Below are 24,772 nucleotides of genomic sequence, written 5' to 3'. Positions count from 1 at the left end.
CTACCCCATTCCTTATATAGCAATTAGAGAACCTACTAACCTGTGGAAATTCAAGGTTAGGATATTTTAAAATGCACATAAATACTATTCAATTCATTATTTCTCCTGGGAGGGTCCAACATGTCACAATTTGAAAGTTTCAAACTTTTGTATACACGGATGTAATTCAATATTTTTTTCTTTTAGTATATGTTGGCGTCTATTTATAATTAATATAATTAATTTTATAGTATTATAAAATATGTTTTGATTCTATCATACATATATGTGTGTTTGCATATGCGACAAAATAGTTGTACTCACATGTGGTAGGGGTTGTGGGTTTTGGGGAGAGAGTGAAGTTAACATAGCGAAAATCTTGGAGGGGGTTGGTGGAAATCTTTGGATTCAGACTCTCGGTGCTCCAGTGGAATCTGCAACGGATTTGAACGGAATATTTAATAGAGTTGATGAAAATGATTTGTTTTACTTTTCTACAAGTTCTATTGACATTTCAAAACATCACTATCCGCTCCTCCAGAGTGAAAAAAAAAAAAATGAACAAGAGTTAGATGACTTTTTCTTATTACGACTAGCAACAATTCTTTTAAGTTATCATATGAATTATTTTGAGTGAGAGAGAAAATAAATTATGGTAAAAAATAGGCCAGGGTTTTTTTTTTTGGGTAATAATAGGCCAAAGGTCAAAGGCTTTGCATTGTAATTAACAAAATGAATTACTTTCACACCAAAGGCTGCGGAATAAATATGAGACTTTGGAGAAATTTTGAGGAGTTCCCTGCACTTGTTTTAGGTGGTGTTTCCTACATGTGAGAATTTAACACCTAAATTTATTTAATTAAAAAAAAAATTTAAGTATCAACTTTTTGTTGGAGAGAACACCATATAACACAAGTGCCGGGAACTCTTAAGAATTTCTTGAGACTTTGAAAGGTTGATCAATGATAAGGAGAGCACTTTAACCACCGTATATTACATGATATGGCATATTACATGTAAATGTCACTATAGTCTAGTGATATTCTTCTTCACTTGCAAGCGAGAGTTCTTAGGTTCGATTTTTGCCAAAAGTCAATTTGAACCTTATTATTGCTAGTCCATTGTGAAGCTTAACTCATTCTCATATTCTCTTAGTGTAGATAATAACATTTGTTTAAAAATAAAATGTAACCCATTCTCATATTTTCTTAATGTAGATAATAACGTTTGTTTAAAAATAAAATGTCACATCATTAAAATTAATGAGGCAATACTTTAATATGTATTTTATTTTAAGTTAACATAATTTATTCCAACAAGTCTTGCTTCTAGTTTCATCTCCAACCGCGTCTGCCTCCCACTCCCACCCCCATCCCCATCGTAATCGATCTCCCGGGGACCACTTACTTTGGTGCCTTTCCGGATCATTTCCGTGGGGATTCTCCTGACCGATTAATCTCATCCGTTGATACTAATCCAATGGCCAAATGAGTTTCGCGCCTTTTCTCTCTTTCCGGTACCCTCTATTCCCCTTGTGCTTTTCTCCTCAACTCCTCTTTCTCCCTCAATTCGAAGCACCCAACCCGCTGCCACCATGTTACGAACTGGATTTGAACCAGCATCCCAAACTTCCCCATAAAACTTCCATTTTTATTCTGATCGTGACTATGGTCTTCCACCGAGTGTTGGATCTTTCTACTAGCCCTTAAAGAAATAGTCTTTTGACCCAATTCTAAAGCTAATCTCCAATACATGTATAAATACTTCAAAATCTTTTCTCTGGACATCCACCCTCCTATTGTAGCTCCACATCTTACACGACCCAGCAACCCCCAACCTCCCCTGCTGCAAATTGAATAAAGTCCGAATTCAAAGGACCTACAAAAATTTCACTGCACATACTGCAAAAATTAAAGATTCAGAGATAAGAAATACAAAAGTTAACAAGGAATTTAATTGGGGTGGGCTGGGGTTGAAGAAGATTGAGAAGATGCAGGTGTGGCGGTGGTGGGTGCTTCTAAGTGAGGAGAAAGAGGAAGAGTCGAGGGGAAGAGAGAGAGAACGAGGTGAAAATAATTTGGCCATTGGATATGTACCAACGGTTGATATCAATCGGTAGCCTGCAAGGGCTGACACCGTCGACAGAGGGTAACAGGAAGGCAACTGATGGGTTGGAACTTGGAACAAGGATTTTCTCCCCTTTTTTTTTTTTCCTCTCCTTCCCTCTCCTCTTGTTTGAATGCTCATGATTTCATCTTGTAAAGAGAGAACGAAGAAAAAAGCAAAGAGAGAAGGAAGAAAAAAAAAAAAAAAAACTATGAGAGAAGGGGAGGGAAAAAGAGAGGAACGAGTTCTCATCTGATGGATTGGCCAAGGTTGTTGGGAGACATCGTAAATGGTGGGAAGGTTGGTGCTAGGGTTTTCCATGCTTTGTTTAGAAATTGTGATTAAAAAATTAAAACAAATTTAATCACATAAAAATGACTTGCCATGCCCACATAGATGATTTATAATTATGGTTTAAAAAGATGATAGTCCTGCTACTTCATATTACGGTCTAGATATATTTCTCTTCACTTGTAAATGAGAGGTCTTAGGTTCGATTCTTATCAAAGACGAATTTGAACCACATTATTACTAGCCTATTGTGAGACTTAGCCTACCGCCTTCCCCTTAATATAGATAATATCTTTTGGTAAAAAAAAGAAATTTTTTTTTGTAGCCCTAGCATTTTTATCTTGAAAAAGGAACGCGGTCCTCTTTCAACTTGTAATGAAGCACATCTCTATTTGTTCTTATTTTTTCCTTTAAGCAAACTTATTCAGGACAATAACTAATTGTGAGATGTTTTAGTATTAAATACTTACAAGTATTGTAACTAATTTCACACTTTCTCTCGTCTATTTCACTCCCAACGTTTCAACTGCCTAATTTCGTACAAAAAAAAAAAAAAAAATTAAACTCAATATAGTGAAATAATTTCCTCCATCCACCCTTAAAGTGTATATATATCGTTGCATAAAAAAAATGTATACTTTCTTCTATCCACCCCTTTAAGTAGACATGTCATTGCATCCAAAAAAATAATATAGTAAAATACTTGGCATTGTAATTAAATTTAAGATAAACGAGTACCTTCTTGATTTGTTTGTATTTATCTTATAAATAAATATGACAAGGTGACAAATACAAAATATAAAAACATGACAATACAATTACAATGTAATAAGGAAGTAGGAGGGCATCTTACTTATTCCATGTTAATGTAATATTTTAAGTTTAAACATACGATCTTGGAGAAGTTGAAGTTTTGGACTAAAACAGCAACCAATTGTCGATCCACATGAACACATTTTTCGCCTGGGGTACACATAAAAAATGAATAGTCGTACTCCTAACCCTTCATAGGGTAAGCTGCATTGGTGAAGTGAAGGTTGTTGAAAAATGAGTTAAGAATTGTTAAACTAGGTTAATATTTTAATTATATTGTCAAAAGTGAATTTGAACCACATTATTGTTAGTCATTGTGCAGTTTAGCTCACTTCTTAACCTCTTAATGTAGATAATATTGTTTATTAAAAAAAAAACATAAATAATTTTAATCGGATAATAAATAATATTGACAAGTAAAAAATTGCATGTTAAACACATTAAGTATGGCTATGTGATGTCACTATTTCACTTGGTGTTATTATTTTGTTTAGTTCATAACATGTGGATTCGTGTTACTATTTTACTCAAATCATAAAACGTAATATTTTTTTCTTTAAGTTTAAAAATTAAGTATATTAATCATGAATATCGTTCATTCTTATTATGACACATAAAATAATACGCCGTCTGATATGATATTCCAATAACTATAAAAATGTATCCACCAACTAAATATTATCGCACCACGACACCACAAATTGCACTCCCGGCCTTACAATGTGATTCCATATTCCGCCATCATATGTATAATATTACTTTTGACTCATTCAGCTACCGTTTGTACCACTACATGCATGCATATAAGACAACATCTCTTTTTATATCAGTATAGAATAGCGTCGTTCTGATAACGTAATGCATCTTACTATTGTTTTTTTATTTTTTTATTTTTTTTTAGTACATTGATATTTTTACACTAAGGGGAGGAGGAGTTCAGCTAAGCCATGCAATGGGCAACCTAATTTGATATTGAATTCGCCATTCATGAGATTCAAACCTAAGACCTCTTAGGTCCAAGTGAAGAGAAATTCCATTAGACTATAGTACTGAGTGACATCTTACTATTGTTTGTTAATTTTCTAATTTATATAAATATATAAGTGCTTGGCATTTTTGGAAGTTACCTTATTTTGAAATATATGACCACAATGAATATTAAAACCAATTGTAGTAGGTACACTCCATATTGAAAACGGTAGGTTCAAGGTGCTGGCACTAAATTTCTCTTATCATATTATTATGGTCTTCAGTTTGAAATGTCTGATTTTGATTTTCTTTCTCAAAGGCCTTTGTCGGTGGCTTACTCTTTTTTTTTTTTTTTTCTTCATTTCAGTCAAGCGTCGATGCAATTTTTGGTTCTGATGCAAAAGTAGTGGCTGTACTAAAACTTCCAGCACGTTTTGAAATAATTAAACAAAGACTTTCATGTACATTTGACAAAAAAACACTCATATGTAATGTACACCAATTCTTCAAATTGTTAGCCAGATGAATGTACTGTGGACAACAACGGGCAAATATGGCTATCTCTCTTCTAGTCTGCTTAGTCAAAAACATCATATTCTTTTCTTGTATGATACAAATTTAGTATTTGGTCAAACAAAACAAACAATTTGCTTCGCAAGTCATGACCACCAACCCAAATCTCATTGAAAGGCAGAGTCATGCATAAAGAAATAAATAGAAGAGAACATATACGCAAAAGTTTAAGAAGAATTTTTTTTAAAATATTCCTTGTTAAATAGAGGTCCGGTCTTAGGATTTTTTTTGACCTCGAGCAACACAAGAAAAGATTTACCTATGTTGTGAAACTAATTAAAAAAGTGGGTGAGAGAGAGGGAATGATAGAAAGAGAGAATGTCTTATGTGTATGAGAATCGTATTCATCTCTTTCTTTTATACTTTTATTTATATTAATCATGATGATTTTTCTTGCTTTGCAAATAATATAAACCTATGAGAATTTGATGTAAAAATCCTATTGAGATTCTACTTTACGTTTACACAATCACATTCCTAATTAATAATTATTGTCACAACCCGTTCCAAATTTTACGTTTTTATTTTATTTTAAAAGCATGAATTTACAAAAATGCCTTAGAGGTAAGGACTTTGACTTCCGTTGACCATCAGCTTGAGAGATGTGGGACTTATTCTTTTAGCATATCCTCGTAGTACTTGTTGGTACTAACGCATAGACGAAAGTCGTTTGCGAGTCCGAATTATAACGGTATAGTTATAGACGTTCGAAAATGGTTATTCAAGGTTTAGTTTTAATTAAATTAAATCCCCCACTTTGTGGGGTGAAGCCAAATCAGAAATGAGGAAAGAAGAAAAAAAAAAAAAAACAAAACAAAAAAAAGGGAAGTAGCCTTCCCGTCAACCCACACCCACCGCGAGCTCCCATTTTCCAAGGCCGATTCCGGCCAACTTCGGTGGAGTTTTTCGACGCCACTACCACCATCTTGAAGTTCTCATTCCCCTCTACAAAACTCACCCAAGAACCACCTTGATTAACCATGGTATATGGCGGTTGGAGGCCACGAACGAAAATCAACAGTGCTCCGACCACTCTTTTCAATTTTCCGGCAAATCGGCAAAGCAATGGCCAATGCCACTACTTGAGCTTTGTAGCCCATCATCCCAGGAGCAAAACCCAACCAACCTTGACCCCGTTGGGCCACTGTAGAAGACGAATCGACATCGGGAAGCTTTAGGCACCCGTCGGCTTTGTGGGCAAAATTGACCATCTTCCGTCCACTTTTGGACTTCGTGGCAGTATGAAAGTTGCTTCACTCACTGAGATCTTCATTTCTATGAAGTTTGAGAATTTTTGAAAATAGTTAGATTTTCCGGCGAGTCAGGACGGCCGATTGCCATCCACGGTGGCGCGTGGCCAGTGGGCCACCAATGTTATTTTTAGGCTATGTCGAATGTCTTGAATTCAGTTTTGATATTTGAATGACGTAGGTTGATCGTTGGAACCTAAATTCGTTACGATACGTTACTTGATAAAAATGTGAATCGACGATCCGACCGTTGGATCGTCACCAAACTTGGATACATTATTATACATAATATTTAAAGATCATAGGAATTTATGGATCAGGAATCCGATATACAAATCTTCCCGAATTGGATTTGTAAGTTAGTAAAATAAATGTTCACGACCACTTGCTTTTGGGCAATTGGCGGGGATCTGACCGTTGGATTGTAATGAAATTTTAATATGTTATTCTAAAAGCATATTGTGGATCTTTGGGAGTTGTGGATTGGAAATCTGATATGCGGATATTTCGAGTCGAGTTATACAGGGTGTAGACCCTATCGTCGATCTTTGATTGACAGTTGACTTGTGGTCAATGGGTCTCGAACTATTTTAGAATGTCCTTGAGGATATGTTTTATGTGAATTACATATTATATTGATAAGAGTTCTGAGATGTGATTCGATAATTGGTCGCAGGCGCCAATCATTCGGGACGCCTCGATGCGTGCGCTAGAGAATCATAGTGTGGACTTCAGGTGAGTGGATCTTTTTCTTTTATCGTACATATTATTGATAGTTCCATCGACACTTTTAAATTGATTTAGGTATATTACCTTCATATAATTATTGTGAATGCTTGAAGTATTAATATGAACTACAAATGGCTTGATCCCTGTTTAGGGTATGTAGGCAGTCTAACAAGACGTTAGATACAGTCATAATATATTTGAGACAAAAGCCTTATTTGGAAAATTGAGTAATGCGAAGGAAATTGGTAAAGGCAAGTTTTAGTTTTGTGAATTAGTTAGTTAAATTAGTGTTAATTGGGTTTGTCACGGATAATTATCCTTGAAAATAAGTAGTTCGGGAGTAGGGCGTTATTGATTGTACATTTTACACCGTATTGTATATAATTTAAAATGCTACGACATGGTTGAGTATTAGATTGCATCATGGTATATCTATATGTATATTACTTGCACATAATTATTGTGAATGCTTTGAAGTGTAAAGGTGAACGCAAGACACCCAGGTAAGTTCAGGTGAGTTTATGGTATTAGTTGAATCGATGGAGTTATAGCATGACTACATTGATGTGTTAAGCAACTTCGATACTGTCGTACTGGTTGCCCATGAGTTGTACATGTTATATTGAGATGAATTGAGAGCTCATAAACCTGCACCCCGGTGTTAGTGTTCCCGCTGGTGGCCAGGGTGCAGTCCTTCACGTGATGTTCACTTCCCGCACCTTACGCTCACCGTAGACTCAAGGTAGGTGCACATGCTTGTCGTACAGACCACTATAGGTGGTTCTGACTCGTAGGTGACCCGTAATTATTCGCTCAGTCTTCATGTGATCGTAGTACTTGAGCGTACTTATTTACACCTGGTCCTATCGTACAGACCAGTAGAGGTGGTTCCGACTCATGTGCAGGGATGTTTGATGAGCTATAGATTAAGTCGTATAGGTCACTATAGATGACTCCCGACTTGTATGCTAGCATTGATTGATGAGATATGGATACCTGCACCCCGGTGTTAGTGCTTCTGCCCGTGGCCAGGGCACAGTCCTTCATGTGATGTTCACTTCCCACACCTTACGCTCACCTTGGACTCAAGGTAGGTGCATATGCATGTCGTACAGACCATTATAGGTGGTTCCGACTTGTAGGTGACCCGCGATTATTCGCCCAGTCTTCACATGATCGTAACACTTGAGCGTATTTATTTACACCCCGTCCTGTCGTACAGACCACTAGAGGTGGTTCCGACTCGTTTGCAAGGATGATTGATGAGATATGGATAAGTCGTACAGGTCTCTAGAGGTGACTCCTAACTTATATGCTAGCATTGATTGATGAGATACGAGTATAGTCGAACGGGTCACGTTAGGTGATTCCGGCTGATGTATCATTTTATATCGATTAAGTTCATTTGGCTTACTTGTTAATGCATTGTAGAGTCTATAGACATGGCATACCCGTGGTTTTGATTATTTGAGCATGGGTGGATATATAGATATATATATATATATATATATATATATATGTAGTACTGTCCTATAGAAAACGATAAGGGATTTACAGTGAGGGGTTATTACTGTTAGAAAGGTAATAGTTTTGGGAAGCTTGGTTTTACTGCTTGCTCACACTTTCTGTTTTGTACCCCTCCAGGTTATAACTGCTAAGTTCGTATTGATAAGGATCTATGGCTAATCTTAGTATTGGTGGCTACTTTTAAGGGTATGATTCTTACCCACATTACTACACTTTACTTATGCTCTGACCTCGCATGTGAAATGGGTTCGCTCCCACTCATAGCGCACTCTGATATTTAAACACTTTTAGGTTCAAATTTATTCACATTTTATAGACTATCACACTTTATGGCTTCGTCACCTTCCAGGTGTTGGCCAACACAGCTCGATTTGGGGTCCTAATGGACATTCCGGATCGGGGTGTGTCAATTATGTTCATAACACTCCCCCTTAAGTGTTTACAACTTAAAAAGTAATTGGTGCAATAATTGCTAATATGGGTCTCATAGTAGGGTGTGCATATCAAAAGAAAAGTCTCACAAAAATCTTGCTAGGTAATACAATGGTCTTGAGTTGAAAAAATAAGTTAATGCGGGATGTCAACGTTTCACATCTTCAGGATGACCATTAATGCACACAAGGGTATGGATAGCCAAATGTAAGTGCCTCATCAAAACCTCATCAGGTTAACAAATTCCCAATGGAAAAAAGTGCCCTTAATTGTAGGAAAAGATTACATTAAGATCATGAGAGTATACTTCAGGATACTCCCATTGAGTTTGACAAAACTCCCTAAGATAACTACCAATGATGCGAATCTGAAAGTTTACACAATCTAATTTCGTGAGCAAATTTCTAAAAAGTAGAATTTGGCAATGTCTTCGTGAATAGGTCGGCAAGATTGTCTTGGCATAAGATCTACTTAACTTCGTTATTTAGATGTTGTTGCTGATGAGTGAAGAAAAAACTTCAGAGCAATATGCTTGGTATTGTCGTCTTTGATGTATCCTTTATGTAATTAATTGATATATGCAGCGTTGTCTTCATAACTCGTTGCGGGATCATCAACAATGGAAGAAAAACCACATGAGGTTCTTATGTGGTTAGTCACACCCATCAACTAAAAACATTCACGTGATGCTTCGTGTAGAGCATGAATCTCAATGTGATTTGAAGACGTAATAACTAACTCTTGTTTAGTTAATCTCCAAGATATTGTGGTATCTCCAATGGTAAAAACATAACCTGCTTGAGAATGTGTTTTATACGAGTCAGATAAATAACCAATGTCAGCATAGCCAACAAGGATGACAAACATCATTTCAAGGATGAGGAAGGTTGGATGATCGGCGATGTGTGGGGATAGAATAAGCACATATCCATTGTACCCTTAAGGTAACGCATGATGTATTTAACACATGTCTAGTGTCTATGTATGGGTACATTGTTGTATCTTGTCAAAAGATTAACAACAAATGAGATGTTTGGTCTAATGCATTGAGTCAAGTACAATAAAGCATTGTTTGCACTTAGGTAAGGAAATTTAGCCCATAAGAGTACTTGAAGGCTTCACTTTAACTTCATTAATGCAGTGCAACACCTTTTGGTTGTAGCTCAATTAGTGGACCAATAAACCATTCGAATAATGCTTTATCTCCAAACCAAGAAAATATCGAGTTTACCTCAAATCTTTCATCTCAAATTCTGGCTTTAGGTGTGTGACAATTTTCTCAAACTCTTAAGGAGTCCTAATGAGATCCATATCATCGACATAGACTGCAACAACTGCAAATCCGAAATATGACTCCTTAATGAATATGCAAGAGCATAACTTGTTATTTACACATCCTGACTAATCAAATACTCACCAAGACGGTTATACCACATCCTTTTGGATTGATTTAATCCGAAATGTGAACGTCTAAATCTAATAGAGAGTGTGTTCTGTGGTCAGAAACTATTTAAGCCAGTCAATACAAAGTCCTAGATTGTAAATTAAGGGTATAGATGGAAAGATAAATATAGTTTTTTAAACATTAATTATTTAATTAGTGGAGTCCACATGTTAAAATTTGAATTGGGAATATAAGTAGAGAATGGTAAATGGGGAATGTAGCTAGCATTGATCTTATGAATTTTTGTTTTTTGTTACAATAAGATTAAGGACCTGCAAATGGAAGGACCAACTATTAGATCGTAAAAAGTGAGTGTGATACAAATATATTGAACTCCTAAATAATGACACTTCTACAGTGGGATGGAAAATTTAAGTGAGATATTTGTAACCTAGTGGGTTCTACATTTTGTAAAATAGCATGGCTCTTACAGTTATTGAACTCACATTAATAAACAATAGTGTTATAAGTATCAAATTTAAACTATCTGTTTTTTATAAACTAGTGTGAAAGACCTTAATAAGACAAACCCTCAGTTCAAACATTATTCTTACAATAATGTATGCATATTTCGCATGAAACTCGAAACAAATACAAAACCATCTCTTATTATTTACATGAAAGATAACTTATTTTGAGATTTAAAAAAAAAAAAAAAAAAAACCCAAAGTCTATGTGAGAAATGAGGTTCTCTGAAAAATAATCCATGAAGCAAAAAACCATCTCTTATTATGTGGGGTTAATATTACACTTTGGAAGGGACAAAACCCCCAAGCAAAGCAACAGACATACTCTTGACCAAAAAAAAAAAAAAAAAAAAAGCAACAGACATACAACATAGGAAAAAAAGGAAATAACAAAGCCCTCCAACTTTTATTGTTATGCATATGAATTAATTTTTTATTTTCCAGATGCATATTAATTAATTAGTCCCAATATAGTCTAATCATCTGACAAGTAGGGGAGAAAACTCAGTCGGTGTATACACCGGTTGTGTCATACTCTCGCGCATACACAATTGGTGTATTCATGAACCGTTTCATGCAGGTTTTTAGCATGTAATAGATTCACTACGCAGTATAGCTGTCTCAACAGTGAGTCCTGGTCCGATTCCAATCACGACACCCCATTCCAAACCTTCACCAGTTGTGGATTTGCCTTCCTCAATCGACTTCTTTCTCATATCATCCAAAATAAAGTGCACAGATGGAGCTCCCATGTTGCCATACTCACTCAACACATGCCTTGTTGCCCTAAGCTTCCCTTCCTTCAAACCCAATTGCTCCTCCACCTGGTCTACAATGGCGGGTCCACCAGGGTGCACACTGAAAAACAAGGAGTTCCAGTCCTTATTCTTTCCGTCAACTTTTTCAAAAGTTTTAGTCAGAATATCCACAACATTTCCACCAACAAATTTGGGGACTTCTCCTGATAAATAATAAGTAAACCCCATTTCACGAATGTTGGCCACCACACCATGCTCTGAGTTAGGTATGATTGTCTGCCTGCATGCCACGATTTCAAACAGTGGCCTTTCAATTTTAGGCTCTGGATTGGCCCCAACTATCACAGCAGATGCTCCGTCAGCAAAAAGAGCCTGGCCCACCAATATGTCCAAGTGGGTGTCAGTGAGTCCGTGGAAGAAAACGGTCGTGATCTCAGCGCATACCACAAGGACTCGTGCACCCTCGTTGTTCTCTGCGAAGTCCTTGGCTAGGCGGAGGACAGTTGCACCAGCATAGCAACCAGCTTCGTAGATCATGGTTCTAGTGACAGATGGGTTAAGGCCGAGGAGCTTGACCAATTGGAAGTCGGCACCTGGCATGTCAACACAGGAAGCTGTGCAAAAGATGAGGTGGGTGATCTTTGAGATGGGTTGGCCCCACTCTTTGATGGCTTTCAGTGCTGCTTGTTGCCCTAGCTTTGGGACCTCAGGGTTCAACATGTCTTGGCGCACATCGAGTGATGGGGCACCATAGGTATATATGCTTGGGTTAGCCTTTAGAATCTCCTCTGTTAGATGTAAGTAACGTTTTCTTGTTCTTGATTTCTCACCTGTTAATTAGTAAATAAGTTAGAATATATTTTATATCCTTATCCTTATGCATCAAATAATACAATGTCACTTGAAAAAAAAAACTACTTATACATGGCATCGTATTATTGGATCGGAACGTCACAATTTCTTGTACAAAATACATATATATATTTAGTTAAATATGTCTAGAATGACTATTTTCTTGTGATAATAACAATACATATTTTGAAATGAACACGTCGTGTGGCACTTTGGGTTTGGGATGTGATTCACTCTAACCTCATAGTATGATAGAGTTAGAGTACTTACAACTCAAGATCAAAGTCAATTCATTGAGAGGTAAAAGATCTTTCATATGATTTCATGCATGATATGTTTTATTAGTATGTATTACTTGTAAAAAATATACTTACAAATGCGATCAAATTTCTCTCTTAAATCTGTCCTGTGCTCATTTTTGGTGACTCGAAACAAGAAATCCGGATAGTCTTTTTGGTAGTAGACGTTTGGTGGATTTGCAGTGCCAATGGCTAGGATTTTGGCATGTTGAGGCTCTCCATGATTCTTAACCAAAGGCGCCATTGGGCTAGTTGAAGAGCAGATATAGAGTAGGGATTTGCTAAACTTGGAAGAGAGGGGGAGTCGAAAGGTTTCAATAAAATGAATGGCACTGCCCCTTTCCTTTTATAGCAATCAGAGATGCTACTAACTTGTGGAATCTTCAAAGTTTAGGATATTTTAATGCACATATATTTTCACACCAAAGGCTGCGGAACATACATGAGATTTTGAAAGGTTGAATATATCTCCGCCAATTTTGTGCTAGATAAATCTTAGAGTTTCTCAAAAAGTGAGATTCTTCATATACTATATGTTATTTTATGTTTTTTGCATAATGTTTTATAATGTGGCATGTGAATTAACATTAAATTTTAAGGTAATAGAGAGTTCATAAACAATCTCATCTTGAAAGAGTTTCATTTTGAAAAAGTCTCCTTAGCATTTCGCTTTGCAATCTTTAAAGAGTACGGAGACCATTTTATTTTGATCACCTTTACATGATTTGGAAGATGACATGTAAATGCCACATCACTAAATTTAATGAGTTAACACTTTAGTTTATATTTTATTTTAATTAACATGATTTATTCTAAAAAATAATTTAGAGAGTCTTCTGCTTCTCATCCCCAACCCAACCGTTAGCCACCAACCCCGATCCCACGAACCCAAGTACCAGGAAATGACATTGTGCCAAATCGAGGGATTGTAAGAGAGAGGGAGAGAGTAGTCGCCGGCAAGTGGTGACACCAGAGACAGAGGGAATGAGGAGGCGGCTGATGGGTTGGCGTTGGCCAATGTGGTTGGGAGTACATCGTTGACCGCGGGAAGGTGGGTTGCTAGGGTTTTCTCCATGCTTTGTTTAGAAATTACGATTTAATTAAAGGATTAAAAAAATATATATATATATATATACACACACACATGGACAAACGATATTATCTACACTAAGAGAGTGAGAGTGTGGGCTAAACCTCACAATGGGCTAGCGAAATGTGGTTCAAACTAAAATAACTTGCCATGCCACATAATTATGGTCTAAAAAGACGGTATTCCTAGCATTTTTCATCTTGAAAAGAATGTAGTCCTCCATCAACTCATAATGAAGCACATCTCTATCTTTGAGCAAACTTATTCACGACAATAAGTAATTGCCTATTGGTGATTGTACTAACTACTTATAAGTATTGTATCCTCTCGTCCTTTCTCTCCCCTATTTCACTCGCAACGTTTCAATTATCTAATTTCGTGCAAAAAAAAAAAAAAAAAAATTTCAACTAAATTATAGAGAAATTCTTTCCTCCACCCACCCTTAAAGTAAACATATCATTGCATTAAAAAAAATAAAGTAGTAAAATACTCTCTTCCATTCACCTCATAAGTAAAAACATCGTTGCATCCAAAAAAATAATATAGTGAAATACATATTGTTGTAATTGAATTTAAGATAAAAGAGTATCTTGTTGAATTGTATATGTTTATAAATAAATATGACAAATATAAAAATATGATAATACAACTACAATGTAATAAGGAACTAGGAAGACATCTTCTTACTTATTCCATGTTAATCTAATATTTTAATTTTAAACATACAATATTAGAGAAGTTGAGGTTTTGGACTACAACAGCAACAAATTGTCGATCCACAATAACAATTTTTTTGTCTGGGATACATATAAAAAATGATTAGTGGTACTCCTAACCCTTCCCAGGGTAGCTGGATTGGTGAAGTGCATGTGGTTGGAAAAATGAGTTAAGAATTATTAAACTAGGTTAGTATTTTCTTCGGTGATGATAATCCTATGTACATATGGAAAATGAATAGTCGTACTCCTAACCCTTTCTAGGGTCAGCTGGATTGGTGAAGTGAAAGCGGTTGGAAAATTGAGTTAAGAATGATTAAACGAGGTTAATGTTTTAATTCTATCTACAATGATAAAGCAATTAAACACACAAAATAGTTTTAATCGGATATTAAATTATATGGTACCCAAAATAACATTGACGAAGTAAAAAATAAGTACCAACATGTGACGTTACTATTTCACTTGGTATTATTATTTTGATCAATTCATAACATGTGAATTGGTGTTACTATTTTGCTTAAATCATAACACACATTTTTTTAAGCCTATAAGTTGGATATATTAATCATGCCGTTTATTCTTATTATAACATGTAGGATTGATACACCGCTGATTTGTTATCTCAATAGCTACAAAAATTTCTCCACCAACCAAATATTAAACACTTCAAGCAGTGGACAGTTTCTCCATACACACCACGACAGCACAAATTGCACTCTCCACCTCACAATATGATTTCATAGTCCGCTATCATACGTATCTTACTTTGACTTATTCATCCACCGTTTGTTTCACTACATGCATTGCATGCATATAAGATAACATCTCTTTTATGTCGGTATAAAATAACGTAGTTCTGATAACGTAAAGCATCTCACTAGGTTAATTTTCTAATTTATATAAATAGTATACCTATCTAAGTGCTTGCCATTCTTGGAAGTTGCCTTTTTTGAAATATACACGACAACAAAGAATATCAAAACCAATTGTAGGTACAGTGAGTCCATATTGAAAATGGTAGGGTCAACGTGCTGCCACTATATTTCTCTTATCATATTGTTATGGTCTTTAGCTTAAAATGTCCCATTTTTATTTTTTCAACGGTCTTTCACGGTGGCTTACTCTTTTTTTTCTTTATTTCAGTCCATGTGAGACTTTAAAGCGTTTTCACGGTGGCTTACTGTTCTTCAGGTTCTTCAAAGTAGGTTTTAAGAATTATAATTTTTTTTTTAGTAGGATACTAAACATGCTCTAAAAGTTTTACTAATCCTTTGTGTGAGTTTACAAATTTTTTACTGTGCATTTTTGCTCACCACTTCAAGTGGTGGTAATGCTCATTACTCTATTTATCATTGTTGGATGAGTTTAAATTTTGAGAATTGTGTTAATTTATTCACTATACTGATTTCAAAATTTAAACTTTTCTAATGGTGGTAAATAAGGTGGTGAACAAAAATATTTCCCTTTTTTGTCACCACCCTAAAGTGGTAGTAATGCTCACCCCTTACTTATTACTATTGGATGAGTTTAAATTTTGAGATTTATGTCTGTCTACTACACAAATCTTGATTTTTTTAGCACAACGATATATTTTACGCTAAGGGGAAGGGGAGTTTGGCTAAGCCACACAATGGGCAACCTAATATGGTATCAAATTCGCCATCCATGAGATCCGAACCTAAGACTTCTCAATTACAAGTGAAAAGGAATACACTAGTAGAAAAAACAGCTTGTGCGACGAAAAATATTTCGTCGCACAAGACGTACTTGCGCAACGGAAAAACAAATTTGTCGTGTAAAACAGAGATGATAGGGAACAAAAATTGCGCGACAAATATTTTTGTCGCGTAAAGTCAGAAAGAAAACGTGAGGTAGTTTTTTTTGGCGCGAAAAACTTGTCCGCCGAAAAGTGGGCCTTTGCATGACCAATTATTCGTCGTGCAAGTTCCTGTCAATTTTGACCACAAAGGTCCAAATTTTCCTATAAATATGTGCTTCTGTTGCACTTTTTCTTCACAATTCTGTTCTTCTTTCGTGCTGGGATGGCGGATAAACACAAGGATGAGAGTTTGCGCGACGCCAACCCGCATGATTTGAGAGACCATTTTGAGTTTGCGCATGCGATTGTAGTAGCCATGCGGAATAATTGTTCCACTACTGAGTGACGTTCTTAGGAAGATGTGCCTGGGAATGTGAAGAAGGCTGTGATGGATGAACTATTAGTAAGTATATTGTTGATGGATCAATAATTAAGTTTGTGATATTTTTAGTTATATGTTGGAATTAATTACTTGCATATATGTGTAATAGTGTAAGTATACTCTTGATGATGATACGAACGAACAATTGATGAAGTTGATGGACGATGCATTGGAGGAAGGTTACAATTGGTGGTGTTATGAAGTCTTGCAGAATGGACCAGGACCATCCAAATAGTAGTTTTAAATTTATGTTTTATATGACAATATTTAAATTTAAGGTTTTATTTTTATTTTTATAAGTTATGTATTTGGTCTTAATTAGGTTTCAATTCCTTTTGGGTTTTTTTTATTGAGACCTAATGTAAGCAGCCTATCCTCGGTTTATATGTGTTTTCAATCTTCAATGAATATTGTACTTATGCTGAAAATAATTCTATGGATTAAGGCATTAATTATTTATAGAATAAATATTTAAAGTATTAATTATTTATAGAATAATATTTCAGGTATTAATTATTTATAGAATAATATTTCAGATATTAATTATTTATAGAATAAATATTTAAGGTATTAAATATTTTCTGAATATTTGTTTGTAATTATAAAGTATATCTATGTTTACGTAAACTTTATAATTACAATTATTTCATTCGTCGCACAATATATTGAGCGACGCTACGTTCGTTGCTTAAGACAACTTTGCACGACGAAAACATTTGTTTGTCGCGCAAAGCACGATCAGACTGCGTTCAAACCTTTCCATTTATTGCGCATTTATGACACATTTTGCACGACGAAATGTGAGATTTGCGCGACAAATCCATTTGTCTCACAAAGGTGTCCTAGTGCTATATAAACACAGTTTCAGATCCCTAGTTTTTAAATTTTTTTTGTTTAAAAAAGAATGGCCGATTCTGGAGAAGGTTCTGGCAAAAAGAAACTTGTAGTGCGATTAGAGAGGTATCGATTGAAGCAAGTGTCGTACTTTGAAGGCAAAAATATGGCTGAGGTGCATGCTGAATTTAAGTATGACATTGAGAATTTGGTATGGAGGGATTGTTCTGCCGAGTTTAAGTCTTGGAAAAAGGCCCCTGAGGAGTTGAAGAAGTCCATGCTGGGAGAGTTATCGGTATGTTTGTGGTAAATAATGAACAATTATTTTTGTTAAAACGTAATATTTTTTAAATTACCAATTTATTGTTTTTTGGCATTAATGTAGGTTCATTGGGATGTTGATGAAACCGATGAGAAGTAACGGATTTATGTGGATGGGCTTTTTAAGCAGAGTTTCCGGCATTGGAAGTCTGATGTGTTATGGGTGAGGGAGGATTGAAGTTGATGAGGGTTGTTTAAAAATAAAAATAAAAAGATTTTGTGGACTTTATATTTAATATAATGAATAAATATATGATATGTGGATGAGTATTAATATTTACATTAATTATAATTTCTATTTGGGATAGTAAATTGGTTTTGTTAATTAATTTAATGTTTAATTAGGTTTGAGATTTTGATTTATAATAAAATAAAATTTTAAAATACATACAAATAAAAAAGAAAAACATAAAAAATTTAAAAATATGCATTGCGCGGCGATACATTCTTTCGTCGCACAAAATCTTTTGTCCAAAACATCTTTTTAATCTGGATTCAACCATGTGCAGAGGCAAACTGCAAAAAAAAATTGCAGATTGTGCCTATGCACTCATCCCTTCAATTTTGCACAATCCGGCATTCGTCATTTCCATTTTCTCTCAATTTCATCATCTAATACTCCTTCCATTTAAGGATTAAATAGTTATTATATATATTGTTTATTGTTGTCATCGTTCTGAACCTATTATTAAACTGTTGTGATCATTCTGTTGGATACAAATATTGTTTATGTTATTTTCAGGTTTTTGGGAAATGTTTTAATTATAGGGAGGTTATGCCAAAATTTTAGTACGATTTCTTATTAGTTTAGGGTCAACATTAATTTTATATTTCTTTGCAGCCAAGAAAAACACCTGGGGACCTTGTTGCCAGTTGAAGATGGCGAAAATCACCCAGGTGACCAACAGACGTATCATTATCGGATACAACGAGCGGCATTGGGCTGCACCAGCGGCGGAGCACCATAACGCATTGGCCCACGACATTGTTCATGTCGTTCGGACCTATTGCCCTATGCAATGGAAGTCTTGGAAGGTGATGCCAGGTGAGGTGAGGAACAAGGTGCGTGCACAGTTGTCGGTAAGTATCCTACCTTGTAATTGTTTTTCCTTTGAATTTTATGTATTTATATTACTTAATGTATGTAATTAATTTGTTACATTGCAGATGAACTATAATTTCGAGGACATCAATGACGATATGTTGGCGTATGTCAACATACTCTTCTTTGAACGGTACAAGCAGTGGAAGAGCAACATGCACCAATATTTTGAGACATTTGATGATCCGTAGGTCGCTCTTGAGGAGGGTTGCTCGAAGGAGTTTGAGGGTCGGGAGGATAATTGGGCATGGCTCTGCAGTCATTTTCAGGAGCCCAGCTATGTGGTATTTTTTTATATTAAGTTTAAAATTATTATACGTTTCTTACTAATGTTTATTGATTTTTTTATATTTCATTTAAATTTAAATTTGAACTAATACGTTTATTTTTTGTATAATAGAAGAAGGCGAAAGCCAACAAGAGCAATAGGGACAAGAAGACACTTCTTCACCTTTCCGGTTCGAGGCCCTTCTCATATAGGATGGAGGTGCGGTGGCGGGTAATAATAAAGTTTTTCATATTCAATTTTTAATATGTCATTAATATTATTATTTTTATTTCGTACTAACATTTTTCTTCTCTTGTTCTATTTAGGGGGGTTCAAAATTCTCGAAGATCGATGTCTTTAGCGATGTTTATGTTCAACCTGGGAATAAGTTAGCCGAGTCCCTTCATGTAAGTATTCTTCAATTTTAATTATTATCCTATGCATTCAAGTTTCATGGTTATTATATGAGTGTTATAATTAATATTTGATGTTATATTACATAGGTGACGATGATGGAGAAGAGGCAATTGGTTCTTTAGGAGTTCGCCTCCCAGCTTCCTCTCAAGACTGTACTCAAGTCTGTGGATCCCCCAGAGGATGCGGGATTTCAGATCCTTACAGAGATCTTGGATCAGGCTCTCGGGCGTAGGCCGGGGACATATTGTAAGGACATGGGGAATGCCCAGCGGCGGGAACCTAGAGTCCCTTTATCATAGCAGTCAAATAGTTGAGTGACAGCTTTGACAGCAGAGGTGGTCGACCTTAGGAATGAGCTCGCCTCGTATAGGAGCCAGATGTCAAAGATTATACAGGCCCTCAGTCAATCCAGCATTTGACTCTCGGATCTTCGTCCCCCGTCAACCTCTGAGCCCTTCCAACCAGAGCATGGCCACACCTCTGCCCCTTCGACGTCTGAGCCCGTCGACAACCTCGAGACCTTTCAGCCGCCTCTACAAGACGACCACATATATTATGTTGCATTATTTTCTTAGTTTTTTACTTCCTTACGTTTTAAACATTTTTCTTGTATATAGTACATACATTTATATTAATTTAAATATATGAAATTTCTCTTCATTACATTTTTTAATTGAAATTTAATTTTATTACAAAAAAAAAAATGTAATTTATTTTTATTACAAAATTAAAAAAACCAAACGTAAAATTAAATTTAAAAAAAAAAATATTTTTGCACGACGAAAGCCTTCGTCTTGCGAAACTCAAGTGACAAACTAGGTTTGGTTGCACAATAATAAATTGTCGTCACGCAAAGTTTAGAGAGACAAATAATATTCGTCCCACATATGTATCCTGGTATTTTGTGCGACGAAAACATTCGTTTCTAAAAATTTTGTGCAACGAAGGGTAAACCGTCGCGCAGTGTTCCTACAACCAATGATGTTTTTCACGATCTTTGCATGACGACGTTTCTGTCTCGCTGAAGTTTGTGTGACAGAAATACACTTTGGCGACCAACTTTGGTTCGTAGTGCAAATAGTAAAACGTAGTAGTGATACTACCCGACTATAGTACTAAGTGGCAACAAATCTCAAAATTTAAATTCATAAAACAATAAACATTACCATCACTTAAGAGTGGTGAGCAAAAACATTCCCAAATTAATTAATAGTGAACAGTAATTTCACCCTATTATACCACCTTTTTTTATTAAGTTTTTTTTTGTAAAAATATTCTCCATTAGGGTTTATTTATTTATTTATTATTATTTTTAACGATATTATCTATACTAAGAGGGAGTGAGCTAAGCCTCACAATGGGCTAGCAATAATGTAGTTCAAATCACCTACTGTCTAATGGTATTCCTCTTCATTTGTAAGTGAGAGGTCTAAGGTTCAATTCTCGCCAAAGACGAGTTTGAACCAAATCATTGTTAGCCTATTGTTAGGCTAAGTCCACCTCGTCCCCTTTAGACCTACTCCAATCCTTGGAGTAAAACTCCAATTTTAGGTTTTAAACTTACCCCAACTTGCTCTAACCATTGGGGCAAAATATGAGTTTTAACCCAAAACTCACTTCTGGGGCAAGTTTAGCCCTAGATTCCCCCCAGGTTAGTATATGTGTATTTTTTTTTAGTTTTATATTTATTAATTCATTGAATCCAACGGCTAAGATCTAATATGATCCAATCCAATGACGAAAAAAAAAAGAAAAAAATCTAACGTCCAAATTTAAATCCAACGGCTAAAGTAATTAAACAAAATCTTTTATGTGTTTCATATTCTTTCATAGTGTTCCACAAGTTTCATGATGTCGGTTTAGTGATTTTTCAATATTTATCGGAATCTAAATATTTTTAGATTAAAATGTTCATAAACTTAAATTAGGATAGTCTACATAATTTCTTTTCAAAAAAAAAAAAAAAGTTACTTTAAGAAAAGAAAAAAAACTATCATAAATTTATTTTTTAATAATCTCGGGCTGAAAATTTAACCTAGAAGGGTTGGAGGAGAAAAATAGTATCTGGGTTAAAACCTAAATTTTTTGAGTTAAAAATTTTAAATTTTAACTCAAGGTTTGAAGATGGTCTTAGTGTAGATAATATCGTTCATTCAAAAAAAAAAAAAAAAAAAAACCTTAATTTTCTTTACATCATAACATATTTTTCTTGCAAATGCCTTATGACTAGGCTCTACCTTAAGCAAATTACCTAATTGAGATTGTGTTTCATATTTAATATTTTTCGAGTTGATCCCTAAATTACCCTAAATTATATCATTATAGCATTTATGTAAAGCTTTTTTATTTGCTTGTAACATGTATAGTGGCTTTGTAATTGTAACTAATGTCAAAATAAATTCAAAAAGTGTTTTGTGAGACCATAATTTTTTAGGGTTGAAGTAAGACTGATCGGGATACGTACTTATATCTAAAAAATCTAGTCATGGACTCAACGGCTTTGGATTCTCACAATTATTAAACTCACACTAGTATAACAATAGTGTTATAAGTATTAAACTCAGGTTGTTTAATTTTTATAAACTAGTGTGGAAGACCTTAACAAGACAAACTGTTGGTTGAAACATTGCCCTTACAATGATGTATGAAAATTTCGCATGAAACTCGAAGCGATGACAAAACCATCTTTTATTATTTACATGAAAGATCAATTTTTTTAGGGATTTGGAAAAAAAAATACCAAAGTCTATATGAGAAATGAGGTTCTCTGGAGGATGATCCATAAAACAAAAAAATCATCTCTTATTATTTGGGGTTAATAGTACACTTTGGATTGCGAGGGACAAAACGCCCAGCGAACAGACATTTTTTTTTTAACAGACATAAACATAGACAGGAAAAGACAAAGCAACAGACTACATAGAAAAAAGAGGAACAAACAAAGCCCTCCAAATTATACTCTCTCGCATACACAGTGTATTCATACACCTTTCCATGCAAGTATTTAGCATGTAATAGATTCACTACGCAACACGGCTGTCTCAACAGTGAGTCCTGGTCCGATTCCAATCACGACACCCCATTCTAAACCTTCACCAGTTGTGGCTTTGCCTTCCCCAATCGACTTATTTCTCATCTCATCCAAAATAAAGTGCACCGATGGAGCTCCCATGTTGCCATACTCACTCAACACATGCCTTGTAGCCCTAAGCTTCCCTTCCTTCAAACCCAATTGCTCCTCCACCTGGTCTACAATGGCGGGCCCACCAGGGTGCACACTGAAAAATAAGGAATTCCAGTCCTTATTCTTTCCGTCAACCTTTTCAAAAGTTTTAGTCAGAAAATCCACAACACTTCCACCAACAAATTTGGGAACGTCTCCCGATAAATAATAATTAAACCCCATTTCACGAATGTTGGCCACCACACCATGCTCTGAGTTAGGTATGATTGTCTGCCTGCATGCCACAATTTCAAACAGTGGCCTCTCAATTTCAGGCTCTGGATTAGCCCCAACTATCACAGCAGATGCTCCGTCAGCAAAAAGAGCCTGGCCCACCAGTATGTCAAGGTGGGTGTCAGTGAGTCCGTGGAAAAACACGGTCGTGATCTCAGCGCACACCACAAGGACGCGTGCATCCTCGTTGTTCTCTGCGAAGTCCTTGGCCAGGCGGAGGACAGTCGCACCAGCATAGCAACCAGCTTCATAGATCATGGTTCTGGTGACAGATGGGTTAAGGCCGAGGAGCTTGACTAATTGGAAGTCGGCACCTGGCATGTCAACGCAAGAAGCTGTGCAAAAGATGAGGTGGGTGATCTTTGAGATGGGCTGGCCCCACTCTTTGATGGCTTTCAGAGCTGCTTGTTGCCCTAGCTTTGGGACCTCAGGGTTCAACATGTCTTGGCGCACATCGAGTGATGGGGCTCCATAGGTATATATGCTTGGGTTAGCATTTAGAATCTCTTCTGTTAGATACAAGTAACGCTTCCTTGTTCTTGATTTCTCACCTGTTAATTAGTAATTAAGTTAGGACATGTTTTATATCCTTGTGCATCAACTAATACAATGTAATTTGAAAAAAAATTTACACATAACAATGTACTATTGGATCAAGATGCCACAATTTAGTTAGTGTAACATGTCTAAAGTGACTATTTTCTTCTGTTAATAACAATGTATCTTTTGAAATGAACATGTCGTGTGGCACGTTGAGTTTGGGATGTGATTCATTTTACCTCATAATTTGGTAGAGTTAGAGTTTGGAACTCAAGGTCAAAGTCAATTCATTGAGAGGTCAAAAATCTTTCCTATAATTTCTTGCATGATATGTTTTCTTCCTACATATAAATATAAGGTAATCTCATGCATGTGCAGTATAAATGTGCATGAGTAGTGCTTGTAAAAATTATACTTACAAATGCGATCGAACTTCTCTCTTAAATCTGTTCTGTGCTCATTTTTGGTGACTCGAAACAAGAAATCAGGATAGTCTTTTTGGTAGTAGACGTTGGGTGGATTTGCAGTGCCGATGGCTAGGATTTTGGCATGTGGAGGCTCTACATGATTCTTAACCAAAGGCGCCATTAAGCAAGTTAAAGAGCAGATATAGAGTAGGGATTTGTTGAAACTTGAAAGAGAAGGGGAGTTGAAAGGTTGCGATAAAATGAATGGCACTACCCCATTCCTTATATAGCAATCAGAGATCCTACTAACTTGTGGAATCTTCAATGTTAGGATATATCTTAATGCACAAATAATATTCAACTCGTCATTTCTAATGGAGGGTCGACTCTTAACCAGATTGAAAAAGTCAGCAAAGAGGCTTCCGGTAAGCGGCAGGCACTCCAAATTTTGAATCTTCAAGGTTCAGATATTTTCTCTTTCGACCCCAACGTACGTTTACAGTTTCCACTACCCAATTTCGTCCAAAAGAAAGTTTCAACTCAATATATAAAGTACATAAAATATATATGACAATATACGTGGAAGCCATCTTACGTACCATGCACATGTTAATATATTATTTAAATTTTTTATTAATATACTATGTTGGAAGTAGAAGTTGAAATTTTTGGCCACAAACAGTAACAAATTGTCCGTCCACATTAGGCTTCCTCTAACATCTCTTGGCCTGGGGAAAACAGAAAACATTCTGTGTTCTGTTACATACATGTAAGATCTAGTTCTACCCCAATCTGCTTACATAACAAGTTACTTTTTGTATCTCAGCTTGCTTGATTTACTCGGGACATAGCTCGCACCTCACCTCACCCCAAAAGGTTACAAAATAAGTTAGGGAAAAAAAAACCCTAGCTACAACAGTTCTGGAA

General features: G+C 35.7%; 2 protein-coding genes across 2 annotated transcripts; both read right to left on the bottom strand.

The window, feature by feature from the left end:
• Positions 1–10,822: 10,822 nt before the first annotated feature.
• Positions 10,823–12,791, bottom strand: LOC137747235 (3,5-dihydroxybiphenyl synthase). Its single transcript, XM_068487308.2, has 2 exons — positions 12,565–12,791; positions 10,823–12,168 (listed from the first exon to the last, which is right to left on the bottom strand). Exons 1-2 carry the CDS (start codon positions 12,731–12,733, stop codon positions 11,165–11,167), a joined length of 1,173 nt encoding a protein of 390 aa, XP_068343409.1. The 5' UTR covers positions 12,734–12,791; the 3' UTR covers positions 10,823–11,164.
• Positions 12,792–22,216: 9,425 nt separating this feature from the next.
• LOC137737686 (3,5-dihydroxybiphenyl synthase) lies at positions 22,217–24,126 on the bottom strand. The gene is made up of 2 exons (XM_068477233.2): positions 23,858–24,126; positions 22,217–23,449 (listed from the first exon to the last, which is right to left on the bottom strand). The coding sequence occupies exons 1-2, from the start codon at positions 24,024–24,026 to the stop codon at positions 22,446–22,448; spliced, it is 1,173 nt and encodes a 390-aa protein (XP_068333334.1). The 5' UTR covers positions 24,027–24,126; the 3' UTR covers positions 22,217–22,445.
• Between the last annotated feature and the right edge of the window lie 646 nt (positions 24,127–24,772).

This window comes from Pyrus communis, chromosome 15 (genome assembly GCF_041283825.1).
Source record: "Pyrus communis isolate YQ-2024b chromosome 15, ASM4128382v1, whole genome shotgun sequence".
NCBI classification, from domain to species: domain Eukaryota; kingdom Viridiplantae; phylum Streptophyta; class Magnoliopsida; order Rosales; family Rosaceae; genus Pyrus; species Pyrus communis.
The sequence above is the reverse complement of the archived record's forward strand: the minus strand, read 5'-3'. Positions and strand labels throughout refer to the sequence as shown.

Coding starts and splice junctions, on each gene's coding strand:
- LOC137747235 (XM_068487308.2), bottom strand. CDS start 12,733: ATGGCGCCTTTGGTTAAGAATCATGGAGAGCCTCAACATGCCAAAATC. Junction 12,169..12,564: donor AGAGAAATTTGATCGCATTT/GTAAGTATATTT, acceptor ACTAATTAACAG/GTGAGAAATCAAGAACAAGA.
- LOC137737686 (XM_068477233.2), bottom strand. CDS start 24,026: ATGGCGCCTTTGGTTAAGAATCATGTAGAGCCTCCACATGCCAAAATC. Junction 23,450..23,857: donor AGAGAAGTTCGATCGCATTT/GTAAGTATAATT, acceptor ACTAATTAACAG/GTGAGAAATCAAGAACAAGG.